This window comes from Papaver somniferum, chromosome 9 (assembly GCF_003573695.1).
Source record: "Papaver somniferum cultivar HN1 chromosome 9, ASM357369v1, whole genome shotgun sequence".
NCBI lineage: Eukaryota > Viridiplantae > Streptophyta > Magnoliopsida > Ranunculales > Papaveraceae > Papaver > Papaver somniferum.
Genome location: NC_039366.1, coordinates 189,653,522 through 189,670,975, shown reverse-complemented (window position 1 = coordinate 189,670,975; position 17,454 = coordinate 189,653,522). Strand labels below are relative to the sequence as shown.

General features: G+C 34.9%; 2 protein-coding genes and 1 long non-coding RNA gene across 3 annotated transcripts; all 3 read left to right on the top strand.

The window, feature by feature from the left end:
- Positions 1-762: 762 nt before the first annotated feature.
- Positions 763-1,892, top strand: LOC113307681. Its single transcript, XR_003339232.1, has 3 exons — positions 763-1,084; positions 1,228-1,293; positions 1,497-1,892. It is a non-coding gene; the product is annotated as an uncharacterized LOC113307681 (long non-coding RNA).
- A 1,759-nt stretch (positions 1,893-3,651) lies between these two features.
- Positions 3,652-4,661, top strand: LOC113308303. The gene is made up of 2 exons (XM_026556785.1): positions 3,652-4,018; positions 4,142-4,661. The coding sequence occupies exons 1-2, from the start codon at positions 3,691-3,693 to the stop codon at positions 4,603-4,605; spliced, it is 792 nt and encodes a 263-aa protein (XP_026412570.1). The 5' UTR covers positions 3,652-3,690; the 3' UTR covers positions 4,606-4,661.
- An 8,445-nt stretch (positions 4,662-13,106) lies between these two features.
- LOC113310121 (transcription factor DIVARICATA-like) lies at positions 13,107-15,192 on the top strand. The gene is made up of 2 exons (XM_026558701.1): positions 13,107-14,262; positions 14,473-15,192. Exons 1-2 carry the CDS (start codon positions 13,820-13,822, stop codon positions 14,957-14,959), a joined length of 930 nt encoding a protein of 309 aa, XP_026414486.1. The 5' UTR covers positions 13,107-13,819; the 3' UTR covers positions 14,960-15,192.
- Positions 15,193-17,454: the final 2,262 nt, after the last annotated feature.

Sequence of the window (17,454 nt, the reverse complement as noted above, 5' to 3'; positions counted from 1 at the left end):
TGATATGTCCATTGTTTCAGCAGTACTTAGAGTAGTAACAATAGGGTCATAGGTATAATTCAGCCCATTGCAAATGGATTGCTTTTTCTCATGAGCCGGTACGGTGTATCCTGTGGCTGCAAGTTGATCAAACAAACGCTTAGCATCATTTAAATACACCTTCAGAGACTTATTACCTTTGTGCATATTATGTAGCTGTCTCTTTAAGTTCATCTGGTGAGCAAATGTTTTTGGAGCAAACTCAGACTCCAAGGTGTCCCATATCTGTTGTGCAGTCTCTAGTTCTGCAACTACACTTAGAACCTCAGGAGTTAAGGTAGAATTAAGCCAACCAACGATTAATGAATCTTGGTGCTCATAAGCAGTGAACGCAGGGTTAACAGCTTCACTTTCTGGGAGAGTTCTAGGTGGTTTTTCTTTTGATCCATCAATAAAACCTGTGAGGTCATAGCCTTTCAGTATAGGCTTGAACTGAGCTTTCCACAGTACATGATTAGTACCAGTATGTTTCAAGGTAACAAGGTGATGGATTTGAACCTGGCGTAGAGTAGTTGTAGCCTCAGCCATTGAGTTTTTTTTGTTTTTTTTTTATATGTGTTTTTAGAAAAAGGCGCGGAAGCCGGAGGTTGGATCTTGAGCCTGATACCAAGCTAGAAGATGAAGTTTGGGTGAAATTCTTCCACACTTAATGTGCAGAGATTAGAGTTATATTTATACTCAAAAGATACTGCAAAATGCAGTTACAGACTCAATCAAATTAAAGACTTTTAACAGACTCAAAACTCTGATGTAACTGAGCGTAACCGTAGCCTTATGAGTCCTCCTAGTTACTCGGTCTCCTGATGATGCTTATCTTGTTTTTGTTGACAAGGTGCAGCTGAGTCAGTGGCCTGACTAACACTATTCTCTGATCTTCTCTCTTCCTAAGCAGTACGAACTTCTCCTCATAGACAAAGAAAACCCTTTACCTCCCCCGTTGAGTTTTGGAGCATAATTCAGTATACGACTGCAATTTTGGGTTCATCCCCAACTTCGAGTTTGTCGGATTTTTCAAACCTAAATTTGAATTGGGGTTTTCTTTTGGGTAATTTTGATATTCTGCTTCTTTGGATTTTTAGTTATCGATTTTATTTAAGGGAAAATTATAGTTGGTGTTGTTCGTCTCGGTATGGTTTTGTTATTTGTATTCAATATACGAATCTTACGAGATGTTTTTTTTTGTTTCAGTTTTTGATCGAATTACTCTGTTGCTTTAATGGTTGAACTCGTTAAGACCTCTTCGTTGATTTACCGGTATGTGGTATACACCCTTAACATGATTTGTGATAATTCATTTTGATTTCTATTTTATTAGGAAAAAAAATCGACTAAATTCAATAATTGGCTTCTAGCTGTTTGTAGAAATTCCTAAGAAGAATAACAAAATGATTTGTGATAATTCATTAGATGTTTTTGTAACTTGGCTTTATTACAGTTGGTTTATGTTTTCGATGCAGAACTAATAACCGAGGGTAAGCACTTCGATTTTCCGTAAAAGTTCTAGACTAATTGAGCTAGCGCGACTTCGCGAATTAACTGCAACGGAAAAGGCTGAAGGGAAGCAAAATCATGGTTAACTGTCATACACTAAGTGAAATTACATAGAGACGAAGGTGAACTTGCAAAGAGATATACAAGACTATTAACCAATATTGCAAGTAACATTTATTTCTTGTCCACCTTACCTACTGAACTACCATTTTTAAGTTTTAGGAGAACAAATTACTACATAATTTGCAATTTAAAACTTCAGTGTTTTAAGCAGTTGGGATGCCAACTAACATCTTATCAGATGAGCCTGTTTCCGAGTATATCAGACTATTCTATTGAATAAGATTGAGGTTTTGTGTGTACATTACAAACAAGTAACAACTTCATTTATGTTCCCATTATTACTTTGGGTTATTAACTTTTGGTCTGATTTTTCACACCACCCATTCGACTGCCAAGACTTAAATTGTAGTAAGCTTAGTTTTCGAAGTAACGGGTATTATATCTAAAGCAGCAGCATTACCTTTAAGCTTTCTCATGATGTTAACTGTGTCATTTAGGTAGTACTTGGCCTTTCATGGTTTTTATCCAATTGAACGTGCAAATACCCAAGGAACTACAGGTAGTGATGTGTTAGTAATGGCTATGTCTCATCCTGGAGTTTGCCAATTTACTCCAGCTCAGTTGCAAATAGGAAATGCAGGTAAGATTATACACAACCTCTTTATACGTTCAAAAATTAACTTAGCTAAAATGATAAATCATCACCCATTATCATCAGGTTAGTGTTTTACCTTCCAATGTCCCATTCTTGCATTTAAGTCAAGTTGCATTACAGGAAGTTGCATGGTTATATTTTGGAGCTTTATGCTAAAATATGCGGAAAAATTTCTTCCTTAATGCCTCAAAATTTTGGTAGTAACAGAACTAAAGGAAAATCTACTTGATGCACGACAAACAGATGCTCCACTACAGCTCCATCGAATTTTGGCTAAAACAAAACGTCATTCGATGACGGAGACCAAAAGCGAAGCTCATCTAAAAACACGCCAGAATGCTAATACTATTTGGAAGTTCTTAATGGTAGAATAACGTTGAAGGTGAATTTTTAAATGGTCTTTATGTGGTCAGATTCTCATTCTGAGATTAATTACAGCTTCTCAACTGTGTTAAAAGTACGATTGGGAAGATCTCGCTTAGACATTCTTATCATATGTGTTAAAAGTTTATAAAACAAGTTAATTCAATCTTGACCTTCCTATATATCTAGGTCAAATTATAAAGCAAAATAACTATATGATATACACATTCATAGTCTAAATCGATTTTTCTATTGAGAAATTATTGAACGGAACGGCAGGCGTATCGCGCGTGCGTGTAGACTAGTTATTAATAATGTTAATTCATTATAATTGGATTTGCTGCACTCCACATACTTGGGCCTAGCTTAACAATAGATGGACTACAAAAAAAAGCCATGGGTTGGATTCAGGGCCGGCTTATACACAAGGCAGTATAGGCAGCTGCCTAGGGCCCAATTTGCTAGGGGGCCCAAAAAGGTTGGGTCATACTACCTATACATACGTCAAAGGAAAAAAAAAATTCTTTAATTCCACGAGGAGTCGAGGACAACAGGCACAACTTCCTTCCTCTTCTTTATCTTTCAGAAACACTAAATCAGATCTTATCATCTCGATCAAAAAATTCACAACCAACATCATCCATCATCTATGATCTATTTGTGTCTCATAAGGTAATATTAACTTACTCTTGCAAATTTAGAATTTTGAATGATTAATGATTGAGTAATTTTGTTAGGGTTTGAGAGTTGTGAACCAAAATTTGGGGTATTTATAAATTTTGATTGTAAAAAGGAGGTTAAGGAACAACCAACAGTTAACAATCGTGGGTTTAGGCGTTAATTAGAATTTTGACATGAATTTATCTTGAATTGTGTTGTTAATTAGAAATTTAGAATTTTGATATGATTGCCGAGTTCGATTTGGTAATGCAAGAACATCTTCGACGTATTAAAAACCATGAAGTTTATCATCATTATCTTGGTCCTTCAATCCAAAATGAATTAATCGCATTGTTGGCACGTCATGTGAAAGATAAAATTGTAATGTTAGAGGGCAAGGGTACGATAATGGAGCTAATATGACCGGAAAGAATAAAGGGGTGCAAAAGAGACTACTAAAGGTAAATCCTCGAGCTTTTTATATGCCATGTGCTTGTCATAGTCTTAACCTTGCACTTTGTGATATGGCCAGTTCATGTCCTAGAGCAGTCTCCTTTTTCCAAGTGGTGCAACATATATATAACTTCTTCTCAGGATCTACAAAACGTTGGACGGTGTTTAAGAAACATGTAAAAGGTCTTACGGTTAAACCATTATCAGATACTCGGTGGGAGAGTCATATAGAAGCTATCAAAGCAATCCGATTTCAAGCTCCCGAAATACGAGATGCCTTAATAGAGCTGCAAGGTATGGAATCCTTCCGAATTGAATACTTCATTTTTATAATGGACCAGGTTATTTCTTCTCTCAAACGTAGGTTTAAACAATTTCAAGCATACGAGGAAACTTATGGATTTTTGTTTAATATAGAAAAATTAAGGTCTCTTGATGATAGTACCTTACGGAATTCTTGTGTGAAACTTGAAAAGTACCTAAGCTATGAAATGGAATTCGATATCAATGGGGATGAGTTATATACGGAGTTGAAGGTTTTGCGAAGTTTTTTGCCTAACGAAACAAAAAAGGCTATTGACGTGTTGAGTTTCTTAACAAATATGGGTGGCTTCTATTCAAATGCGTCTATTTCATATAGAATTTTATTGACAATCCCTGTTACAGTTGCATCTGCAGAAAGAAGTTTTTCGAAGTTAAAGTTGATCAAATCCTACCTTCGATCAACGATGTCTCAAGAAAGATTAAACGGACTAGCGATGTTATCCATTGAAGCAGATATGCTAAGTAGTATTGACTATGATAGTATTATAAATGAGTTCGCATCCGTAAATGCGAAAAGGTCGATCTTTACGTCCATTACTAGTATTGTATCTTCTTGAACAAAATGATAAATGTTTGGTAATATTATACTCATATCATCATGTGTTATCAGGTATGTCTTTTATGCTATCAGGTAAATATTTTTGTGTAATGCATCGGTTATTCAGTAGTCTAAAAAAGGCCCAATTTTTATTTGTCGCCTAAGGTACCCAAATACTGTAAGACGGCCCTGGTTGGATTGGTTGCATAAACAAAAAAAACAACAACAAAAAAACAAATAGTAGATCATAATTCATGTTGAATCGGCTATACTTACGGCTTTGAAGTGTTGTAATTTCCTTGTCCAGTATCGGAATGATATGTTTTAGTAATGGTACTAATATTTTAGATTATTTTTTACGAATAATTATATCTTAATGGAAAATGACCTAAGATAATTAGTTGTTGTTAACATAATTAGCTAGTTACTAACGGCTAGCTGTTTAGGCCAACTGGTAGACTTTGAATTCATACTTGCAGTTTTCGACCCTAGACCATCAACGGAAAAAAATGGGAGACCTTGAGACAATCTTTTGCCATACCTTATACCTTATCTACAAATTACTCTCCCACAAAAGTCGGGAAAACACCACAATTTTGCAAGTTTCTTTGTCCATTATCATATGTTTTTGTGGGTAACAGAAACTTGACTCTCAGTACAATTGTTTGTAGCAAGTTGTGTCCATCATTCTTCTTGGTTGGAACAATAATTCATTGCATGCTCTTGTTTTGATTGTTGTTTTTTCCAATACTAGGCATCCATTTGATGGCAGCAGTGGACCCATCAATTGCCATGACCTGCATCTATTATCTGACTCTCTCTGCATTACTACAATTTGATGAAGAGAGATCCATAGCCTAGTAGTGTTTTAGCATCATGGGTTGTGTTTGTCAGATTCCCAAGTGGCAGGAGAGGCATATTTATGGAAGCCCAATTAATTGTTTGTTTGTTTGTTTCTTTTACATGGTTTACTATGCAACTCCGAGCATGATTTTTTTTTTATTAACGCAATTGGCTGTACTGTCTGTGCAATGAGATCTTGTTTTATATTCTTGTCATTTTTTATTCTCTTACGTTGGCGGCAAATAATAAGCGGACACGTCTTGGGAGTCATGGACAATGAAAGCAACACTCGAGTAGTGCCACGTTTCGACATCTCTTTTGGAGTCATCATCATTCATTTGTCGAAAACACAATCTACCAAGGCCAGGGTGTGTGTGTGTCTGTGGGCTGTTGGATTTCAGCAGCGCTATCTCATTTTTCTCTGATTGGACTGGAACTGATATGGATGCCAAAATGGGTGTGAAAATGAAATCCCATAATAATAAGAATCGGTGAAAATGAAATCCTATGGTTGCGAGATAGAAAAGAATGCCGAGTCAATGGCTTTCGGATTGCGACGGCATTTCCAAAGTGTATGTTGGTGTACGAACAAGAGTTGGTGTTGGCTGCAAGGCTGGAACATGAGGAGTCGGGCCGATGCGGACGTCTCATCTAAAAGTTTGAATCAATTATGTGTGTTTTGTTTTTGTTTAATGGAGGTTTTACTCGTCAAGAAAAGATTCTTTTGAATTGTGATTGCCATTGTTTTGTTGCTTTCACCAAAAGCCTACTACCACTAAAACTCATTATTAATACAAGGATTTAAATTCTGATTAGACACCTTCTTCTAATTAATACCCCCATCACCAAAGCGAAACCCCGCCCTTGCTACTTTTTGAGGTTTCTAATGTTGTTTAATGATTTCTATTAGTAAGACATTAAGTGTGTGGGGGCATCACCACGATCTGATTAAGGTACTGTTCTATACGTGCCTCGCCCCCACCACTACTTCTCGTGTAGACTTCAAGAAAATGAAATTTGTGCTCATTCATTTCATTCACATTTGAGATGAAATGATATATATCATTATCCAACAACTTTACCACTATACCATACTTATACCTTTTAAGATACAAATGTTTAAGGTTGAATTTGCATGAGAATGAACAATTTGGTCGTGTAAGAGCAACTGCAGTGGTGCGAGTATAACCAAAGACCAAAGACTAAAAAAAAAAGACAAAATTTGGGTTTAGTCTGTCGTGTGGCGTAACGGGGGAAAGTAAATTTGGTCGCGCGTTGATATAAAGTTTGTTTGATCGTCAAGTGTTGATAAAGATTACGCCTGGAATTAGGCGTTGCTAAAGATAACACCTGAAATGGGGCGTTTATAGAGATTACGCCCGAATGTTGGGCGTTTATATAGTTAATTAGGGAGGTGTCATGTTTTAGTGGGTTAATAACAACAGATGTTAAAAGGGTAAGTTAGCTGGGTTGAATGATAAAGCATTAGCAAGTTGTTAACTTTACCAACGCCTGGAATTTGAGCGCACACTATATCAACGCCCCATTCAGGCGTTAACTTTATCCCTGCTTGGAAGTCAGGCGTTAACTATACGAACGCGCGATGAATGGCAAAGATTATATCAACGCCCGTTGTGTAGGCGGGATTATATCAACGCCTGACTATATTTGGGTTTGGTCTTGGTCGGCGATCAAATTTAATCTGGATTTTAGTCTTTGATCAAAATTTGATCGATAGTCCGTCCCACTACGCCTGTCCACTGAATCAAATATTTGGGTTTAGTCGTCCACTGTGGACGCTCTAAGCCCTATTTTATTTGGATAAAAAGATTATTATTCACTCGAATCACATACCATAATTCTTTAAATTGCATCTTCTACAAGATTGGGTTTAGAATAGTTTTCTCTTCTCAAGAATGGTAGTTATATTATAGTTGGTGTTGGGAAAGAAAAGAATTTTTCGATTAATAACTTGGAAAAAAATTAAAGAGATCCACTAAATGAAATGCATGCACTCACACTGATCCACCGAGATTTGTTGTTCCCTTGGTTTGACACTACAAAAACTTGGAAAACTGTTGGCCCCCACGTTGTGAACTGGAGGGACCCGCATCTAACAGCCTAGAAAGAAAGTTGATTCAACGTAACACTGTTCCTTCCTCCTCTGCTGATTCGGACGGTCGATTCCACTCTATCTCGTTCTACATTGTCAAATGGTTTGAGCTTAGTTTTCTAACACCGGCTTTGATTATGATTATCGATATTAATCAAGAGACATTGTATTTCTTAAATAGTTAATCAGTTTTAGGGTCACTCGTGACAACAGCCTCCCACCAAGTTGCACGCGTGCACATGAGTTGGTCCACACGGGTTACGGTGCGGTGCCCTAATTTCTCTTCTCTAGTTGCAAAAGAAGTGTCCGACTTCTTGACTTTTGGGAAAAAGAAAGGGGAGAAAACGAATATTTAATAACTTAAAGAGGAAAGAAAGAATCTTTCTATTTATGGAGAACAATAGGATTCCTGCCATTGCCAACCAAGTTTTATTATTTTATTTTAATAATATCTCTCTCTCATCATTTCTAACAACACGAGAGGAAGAGAGACTGCCCCCCCCTTTCTCAACTTGAAGAGTCGGATTTAGAAGGCAGAGATTTGGCATCCAAAGGCTTGTTTGGTTGGTAATTTGGAAATTGGTCAAAAACCATTATTTACTTTCTTTTTTTTAGGGCAAATTTATTAGAACCAGAACTTCCCATTTTTAGAGTCGTTCGATAGCCATCCAAATTATTCCGTCCGTGGTAACAAGCTCCACATCGTTGCAAAGATAAATGTTAATAACTAGAATAAGCAAGAGCAATAGAAATACATTACACAGTAATGATAGCGAAGAAAATGAAAATCATCGACCAAATCACAACAATGAAGCCCTTATCAACACCTATTGATAATAAAGGTTAAATTTTGCCAGTGATTCATAGTTCGGCATAATCCGTAATGTGTATAATTCGTTTTACTTATACAAGTTCGGCACAGGTTGAATAATACAAAAAGATTTTTTAATACAATATTGTTTGGCTTGCCTACAATTTTATAATTTAAATGAAGTAGGTATATGTATAATCCAACCAATAATAAACATACAGTTCGGTGGTTTGGTGTCCAATCTAGCTAGTATATAACTAGGGTTTGAATGCCTTCATGATTAGCAATATTTGTAAAACTATTGGAAAAGTTGGGATGAAACTAATATCCCAACTAGTTAGGTTTAAACTAACTAATATCCCAACTAGTTAGGTTTAAACTAGTTGGGTGGTTTGGAAAAGCTTGACTCGGTTAGGTTTAAACTAAGATGGGGATAATTAAGTGACCAAACAATTTGTGTTTTCGTATGACTGGTAAATTATTTGGCAGGCTAATATAGTGAATCTAAGATATCGATTTCATCTTGGTCGGGTCAGGGACACCTTGACAGCTTTATCTAGCGACATTCTCATAGTCTTTGTTTCCAAATTTTATACCAGTTAAGCAAGTAGTTGATGAAGATATTGAGGAAATAGACTAATTTGAATTCCCCCGTCGTAATGTGATTCACAATTTCACACAACATAAAGAAAACCGAATATTTTTGGACTAATTTGATTTTCTATAATAAGATTTTCATATTACCCCTCGACCCGTGAACTCATCTCAATGAGATCTTGGGCGCCTCTGCTAAATCTTAGTCGTCTCGGCTAGATCTCGTTTCGCCGAGATTGAGTGATTCGTCTCAGCTAGATCTCGATCGAGATTAACTATATTACGACGGACTCATAAAATTCACATAACTGATTTGAGGTTATAGTGATACGACCATGTTACCTGGTCCGATTAATACGGTAACTTTTGCATATAATACATAACAAACTTATCAACTATGAGAATGAGCCACTTAACCCAATCACATTAGTTGAACCAAAGTCTCAAGACAAGACACAATGTAGTCAATCTCGGTATCGTTCCATGGTCGAGCCGATATACGCGACGAGATTTGATCGAGAAACTTGCCGAGAGACAAGCCCTTAATCTCAGTGAGACGAGATTTGACCGAAAAACTTGCAAGATTCCACCGAGTTGCAGCCGAGATAAGTTTAACATACGAAAACGTTAGTAATAAAAATCAAATCTAGTTCTAAGAAACTCAATATTTTTTTCTCTTTACTTTTTCGAAAAATTAGCATGTTTTGTTAAACATAGGTAAAGTGTGCAAATGCTTGATTTATGTGAAAATAAGAACTTCAAGATTTCAATGAAAATCTTTTCGGGATATAGTTTTCTGGGTTTTGGCCGGGACAACACCAAGATCCGAAATTTTCTACATTGGTTGAAACACGACTATATTAGGATCCAAACGTACCCTCGGATATGTAAAAGCTCTTAAAATATAAAAATCAAAAGCCAAAAAATTCAAATAACTAAATAAAAATTAATAGCATAGAGAAGGACCAGTAGGTCTTCTGCCAATTTTTTTAGGCCCTAATATAATATATTCTAATATTTTTCCTGTCTAATAGTCAGAGCCAACTTCTCAATGAGAGATCTCATTGGATCATAAAGCCAACATATTTTCTTTTTACTGATTTTTTATCTAAATAATATAATAAAGCAAACAAAAACCCAATATTTTATAATGTACTTATTGGTTGTAAGAAAATAATGACTTAGAAAAAGATACATATTAAAATGAAGAGTGTGAGACAAAAAATACCAACTTCGAAACCCAAAATACATAAATAAATAAATAGATTACAAAAAAAAAAAAAAGGTTAACCTACATCAAAACCAAGACCCAAAGTTTCTCTTTCAAAAAAAGGGAACCAAGACCCAAACCCAAAGTGATTATCAACGTCATCTTAGTTAAACTAATTTGTTAACCTATAATCCCAATGTGGGATTACAAGTGAGAAAACAACAACTTATAGTAATAGTACAACTTGAGCTATTAATCCCAATTAATTAGAACTAGTTTGAGTAGTTAATTAATTGATATTAGGTATTTCTGCCTAATAGATGTGCTTATAATCTAGCTCTAAGTACTTATCAAAGAAAGAACCAAATTTTCTTTCTATGTAGTATGTACTATACAACTACTAATTATTTAACATCTTAGCACTTGGGAGTGTCATTAATGTTAGATTTGTTCCCCCTTAATTGTTTTATGGTGGTGGCGAATTTTTGTTTTTTTTTAATTTTCTCTAAACTACCCCTCAAAGTTAGTGTTAATGTTGGTCACCTTTAATTCTATATTATACAAACCTCAAATCTACGTTATGTAAAAGTTTTTCCCTGATTTTTTCACTTTTCAAATTGGTCATAGTTAATATTCTTGTCAAGATTTTGTAAATTTCATTACGGTACAATGAGAAAGTCGTTGGATGGTCATACTAAAGCTGAGTTCGAATCTCATCAGCATCGCAGTGGAGGTTTTTTTTTCTTCTTTTTCTAATAACTTGTGCTTGTAGGTTGTAAACTTCATCCAGAGTCTAAACTTTAAAATAACCTTTGGGTTTTAACTTTTAAGCCTTTTTAAAAAAAATAATAATAACATTAACTTTAAATTCATGGTTGTTCAAGTGTTTAAGGATATTTGAGATAATTATAATAAACTTAATCAAAGTTTTACGTACAATATTATAAGGACTTTTTTACAAAATTTTATTCTTAAAAATAAGTATACGCCTGGTTTTGTATCATAATAGTTACACTATTGATTATCTCACTATCAAATTAACGTTAGAAATCCCATATTCACAACATCCATTTATATTTTTAAGAATTCATTTAAATATTTTTTTAATAGTCCCATTTATTATTTAATAAATTTATATATTATGTCATAAGCTAGCAAAATAAGTAAAATAACTTGACCAAAAATTTGTCGGAATAATTATTTTACGTGTAAATTATAGTGCAGTTCGTGTTTTATACTATATTTTGATGTGTTTTACCCATATTACATTGTGATTTTTTATATGTCGCGTTCAGTGTTATGCTTTGCTTTTACGTGATGTAAAATTCTAGTACGTCCATTAATCTGGCACAAACATAATACAATACAAAGAAATTACCATATCGTGTCGGCTTGTATTTTGATCCATCTTGTGCTCAAATTTTAACGTATTTTGTAATGCCACCAGTGAGCAAGCAAGGCACACTTCACATTCTTTACAAGGAAAAAAAGAATAAATTTAAATTGATTTCAGGCCTTCCACCAAAAACTCCACACACAAATACAAGTGGTGGGTCTCATTTCTACATGCACCTATCCCGATGCTAAATAAGCAGAGTATTATCGGATCGATTCTGTTTCGGGATAGGTTGAAGTGCAAACTTCGTTGTATCTAGACCAGTTGAAAAAAAATTGGTTTAAAAGTTCAAGTTGGCTTTAGCCAATCTTCACTTTACTACTGCAACCAATGAACCACAAACATGTGCAATGTGACAGACAATTGATGTCTCAAGCCATTCCCATTTTTGGGCTCCCCCAGATTGGAAGGAAGTTTTAACCCTAAAACAGGGTGTACAATTCCACTGTATTCAAGTAGGTCAAAGTTCAAATGTCAGACATGTTCTCAATACGTGTGGATATCTTATTTGATAATTACTAATCCTGAACTACCTATATAAACCCTGGTATTGACGATGAAATAAACGGATCCTTATAAAATATATACTTCTCTGCAAGCAAATTTTCAGTGAGACCCTTAATTTCACTCAATCTCTTGATCAAACCCTTACTATAAACCGGTTGAGGTTAAATCCGGTTTCTAAGATGAGAGAATATACTGAAGCTAAATAGGTTAGTACTATTACTATCAAACAGGACAAACACACTTTTAACTGAAGAGGTGAGTGAGCTAAAAATTCATAAAGAGACAAAAACATTTTCTTGAAAGAGATGTTTAAATTAATTAATTTTTAGATTAAGTTATCAAATCAGGGTGTACTATGTATCAATGACCTTAATTAAATGTTTCTAATTGACCTACATTTGTGAAGAAAAAAGTACAACCTATCATTAAAAGCTTAGAAAAAGATACTAGCATTCTTATTAATAGCCTAATAATTATTAATTATCAAAGAAAATAAAAACCCTTTTTTTAATTCTCCTTGTAATATCCCATAAAACAAAATTAAATCCTATTATTTGAGAAAAATAAAACAGGTCTATTAATCATAAAACTTGCAAGTTTTAACTTGACGACAGCAGAAACTAATCGCCAGTCAACTCAGATTATCCGAATATTTAAATTTTAAACGTGTAACGACTCTAACCAAGCTTTTGATATATAAACAGTAGAACGGTAAAATTGACAGACAATCAACCCCTTCTTCTAACTTCGATACTCATAAAACTAACAAATATTTATCAAGTCCATAATAGAATAATTATGATTGTAAATAAGACATGTAATTAAGATTACACACCTTATGACTCGTCATAAATTTGTCCACCCACAAACACACTGTCAAAATCAGGAAAGAAATTCATCATTCAAAACTAGAAAATCACAAGAAAAAATATCTCAACTTTAATTTATTTTTTTCTGAGTTGGTTAGTTTTGTTTTTCTAAAAAGAAATATTGTTGTACAGACCAGAGAGAGAGAGAAGGGGGTTCCTATTCCTACTTCCAGTTATAATTAGAGAGAGAGAGCAAGAGAGCAAGAAAGAAAGGAACTTTTACTTTTAGTTTGTGGGCAGTACCCTCCTATATCATCCAGTCACAACTAAACCTTTGGCTCCCCCCTCTCTCCCTCTCTACTCTGCTGCAGTGAGATCTCACTACAAGGAGGAGGAGAAGAGGCAAAAAAAAATTTTGATTCATTTCTTCAAGTTTGCTGCTTACTGTTGTTGTTGTAAGTCTCAAGGAAGAAAGCAAAGAAAGAAAAGAAAGGGTCTTTCTTTCTTTCCCACTTTCTTTAACTCACCCTTTGATTCTAAAGAGATTCTCACTGTTTTCTCTTCTCAGCTTTCTTCTTTGGGTTTTCTTCCCTTTTCAGTGTCTCATATTTACTCACCCTGTGTGTTCTGTTTCTTCTATGTTGGAACTTTAAAAAGAGGAAATTTCTCAATCATTTCTACTCTATTTCTGGAAATTGCAACTCGGGTTCTTCTGATTGATTCCAATCTTTCTGTTGGTTTTCAGATCTGATAACTTGTATTGTGAAACAGAGAAAAGATCTGTTATATTTCTATTCAAAGGTTTGTAACGGATTTTTTTTTTAAAGTTGAAAAAGATTCTTCAACTGAAAAATGCTTGTATGAAAAAAGCTATTCTGATTCTCTTCAAATGCTTCTCAATTTAATCTCGATTTCCTCTTGTTAAAAATTCACTACTCTCTCTTAGCCTCATGATGAAGTGGGGAATGGAAATACTATCACCACAGTCTTATCTACCAGTCTCAAATTGGTTACTTGAAGAAAACAACAACAGCAACAACAACCATAGTAATAATAAGAGTACTAGATGGACACAAGAAGAGAACAAGAGATTTGAGAATGCATTAGCACAATACGATAAAGACACACCTGATCGATGGCAAAAGATAGCACTTATGATTCCTGGGAAAACAGTAAACGATGTAATGAAGCAATATAAATTATTAGAAGACGATGTTGGTTATATAGAAGCAGGGTTAGTACCAATTCCTGGTTATACTACTTCCTCTTTCACTTTGGATTGGGTTAATAGTCGATCTTTCGATGGTTCGAATGGCGGTAAGAGATCTTCTTCGACTAGACCTGGTGATCAGGAGAGAAAGAAAGGTGTCCCATGGACTGAGGATGAACACAGGTAATTGCACTCAATTCTGTATCACTCTCTGCTAGTATTTCTATTATCAATTGATTGGTGTTTGCAGTGCAAGAACCTGACAATTAACAAAGAATCCAGAATCAGTATTTGAGCTTGCCTAATGTCGGTTTTACTTGTTTATGCATATGAGGTTTTGAGGCAGTATTTATGATTCTGGAGTGCTAATGAGTTTTGGTTTGTGAATTGCAGGTTATTTCTTTTGGGTTTAAAGAAGTATGGTAAAGGAGATTGGAGAAACATCTCAAGGAATTTTGTTATCTCAAGAACACCGACTCAAGTGGCAAGTCATGCCCAGAAGTATTTTATCAGGCAGCTCTCAGGAGGGAAAGATAAGAGGAGATCAAGTATCCACGATATCACGACGGTGAATCTCGCAGACAATAAACCTCCATCACCAGACAGTAATACGTCGACAATCGATCAATCTACCATGCTAACACAGCAGCCAAATCAGAACTCTGCACCAAAAGCATTATTTGATTGGAATCAACCCCACGACATGGTTTTCAACCCAGCACATGGAAGCTTGTACGTGCCACCTACTTACGGTATAAACTCATTTGGGATGAAAATGCAAGGACACAATCTAAACAGAAATTCTCTTCATGGATCTCATATGGGAGCTCACAATGCAATGTTTCAGATGCAATCATCACAGTGTCACCCACACGGATAAAATCTAGAGGCGTTTTGAGTTCTCTCCATGGAATTGAAATTCTGTCAAGCTAGAATTTGCTGTTTCTATGATTTTTGTTCATGGTCTTAATATGAATATATATCGATGAATACTTGGGATAGTTATCTTAAGATAACTGAATTACGTTTTTCCTTGTATCCATATAGGCATTCTTGAAAATAAGATTGTATGTGTCCCCAGGAATTCCAACTACAAGAACAACTGCAGTTTATGAAATGCGACCACCTGATGAAAGACAGTGCAACTGAAATGTAGATATTTCCATTAGCAAACTATTAGAGGATAAAGATGCCTATGTGAAAACTCTTAGTTTTCTCACTCAATAAGCAGAAGATTAATTGGTTTATTTGCAGCTCTAAACATTAGTTATTCCTTCAATCATTCTGCAATTGTACATGTGAAATATGTTCCCGACCCTATAGTTTTAAAATTTGATGTTTAATCTCTACGCCTAATCAACATGTTGGAACCCATGAGAAAAGTAAAAATCTCTAACTAACCGAGTCACAAAGGTTGGTTCTGAATGAGACTCTATCCTAAAAATTCAGCAAGTGTCATTCAAGTTCAACAGGTAGAATCGGTTGGTATACATCTGGAAAGAGCATTTCATTAGATGAAACCTGAAGACCATGTCGATCTAGGTGTAAAATAGTTACGGAATCGCAGTGGAAATAGGATGTCGACAATTATAGACAGAAAGAAAAATGTGTTATCCGAGCAAGTGTATTCCTTACCCTTCAACATTTATTCCCCTGACGTGATAAATGTAGGGGAATACAGGTTTAAGGGTATTCCCTAGCCCCATAAGACTTGATTTTCTCACCTTCGGGTAGGGTACATTCTTTCATTAGACAGAGTCGAAGGAGTCGAATCAAACTTTTAATCAGACATGTCACTGGATTCTGAATTCAAATTGGCTGAGTCACAAAACACTCCTTTTTTTTTATCGTTTACGTTCTAGTATCTCTAATAGCTAAACTTTTCTCCTCATCAGACCTCTTTTTCCTCTCTGTAAATTCAAGGGATCTATACCTTCAACACGGCCAAATAGACAGATCTTGACGACCGAAAAATAAAATTTTAGTCGACGCTGAGTCGACGTTCCACTAACTTGGGGCATCTCATGCTTCAATGTCTCTTTTTGCTGCTTTTTTCCTTCTTCAATGAGTATATGCTAGAATGGATGATCCTAAATGTATGTAAAAGAGAGAATTCAAAGAACCCACAAAAGATCCAGTCACATTACCATTGTGTACATAAATTTCTATGCTTATTGTTTAATCCCATTGTCCTAATCCTACCTTTTGCCTAAACCTTAGATTTTGCTCTTTTTTGCCTATCAGCCATCACCTATCGGGGCAACACTAAAGCTTTCACACGTGAAGAAATGGTCATTTGTTTATCATCTTCCGTACTAATTATCATTAAAAAGTTGTATTATGACGGTATTAGTGGGAACAATCTGCAAAGGCTGATTAAACTTTTCATTCATCTAAACCCAATGACTATTTCTAAATTCAATAAAGATCAAATTATGTTCTTTGAATGAGATGTTTGCAGATTCTTCTCTCCAGAGATGGAGGAGGAAAAACAGAAGAATCATGTTATCTAAATAGGTAATTTCTTACACTTCAACTAATGCCCTGATTATCTGATTTTTAAGCAAATTTGCAACAATCATTAATAACTAGAACAACTCACAAACAAGAGATCAGGCTTTCAAGATTTTTCAACAAAAGAAACAAATCTGTCACAGTAAATTGGCCTAACACCTTTAACTGCAGCTCAACTATTCCACTCACTACTACTATTCCCTCTTTACTGAATTCAACTAATTTCTACTTTAAAATTCAAGTATCTTTTCAGGAAATGCCAAATGGAAATAAACAAATTTCAATTCCTACTGTGCTGTGCTTGTTTGTTTCTTCCTTTCTCCTACTATTTTAATTCTAATTGTATAATAAATTTTTGTCATGTTTTAGTTTGTGTTTCTGGTTACTACAACTACAATTGTTGTCACTGCTGCAGCCATCTTAAAGGAACTTAGTGCCCACCATGTCACTTGCATATATTATTTATTTTTTTTTTGAAAGTTTCATCATCAACTTCATCATCCTAATCATCAAAAAATAAAAAGAAAAAATTCGAGCAAATATAAGCAAAATAATCATTTTCTGCCAAAAAAAGAAAAAAACGAGTTAAATGACAAAATTACCCCATTTTCTTTATTTCTTTTCTTTAGAGAGGAGACCTTTCTGCAAGTTGCATAAGAAAGCACTTTTGACCACTTTATTCTCTAACTCTAAATGAAAATGCTTAAGTGGATTAAGATTTCACACATGGAATCCTAAACTTTACACTTAGGAGTAGCAGAGGAGTCATCTTGTTTTCTCACTTGTATAGTTTTCTTAACAACAACATTATTCTGATTCTCTCTACAAATTGCTTTCAGTGAAACATGCATCCTCTAATAG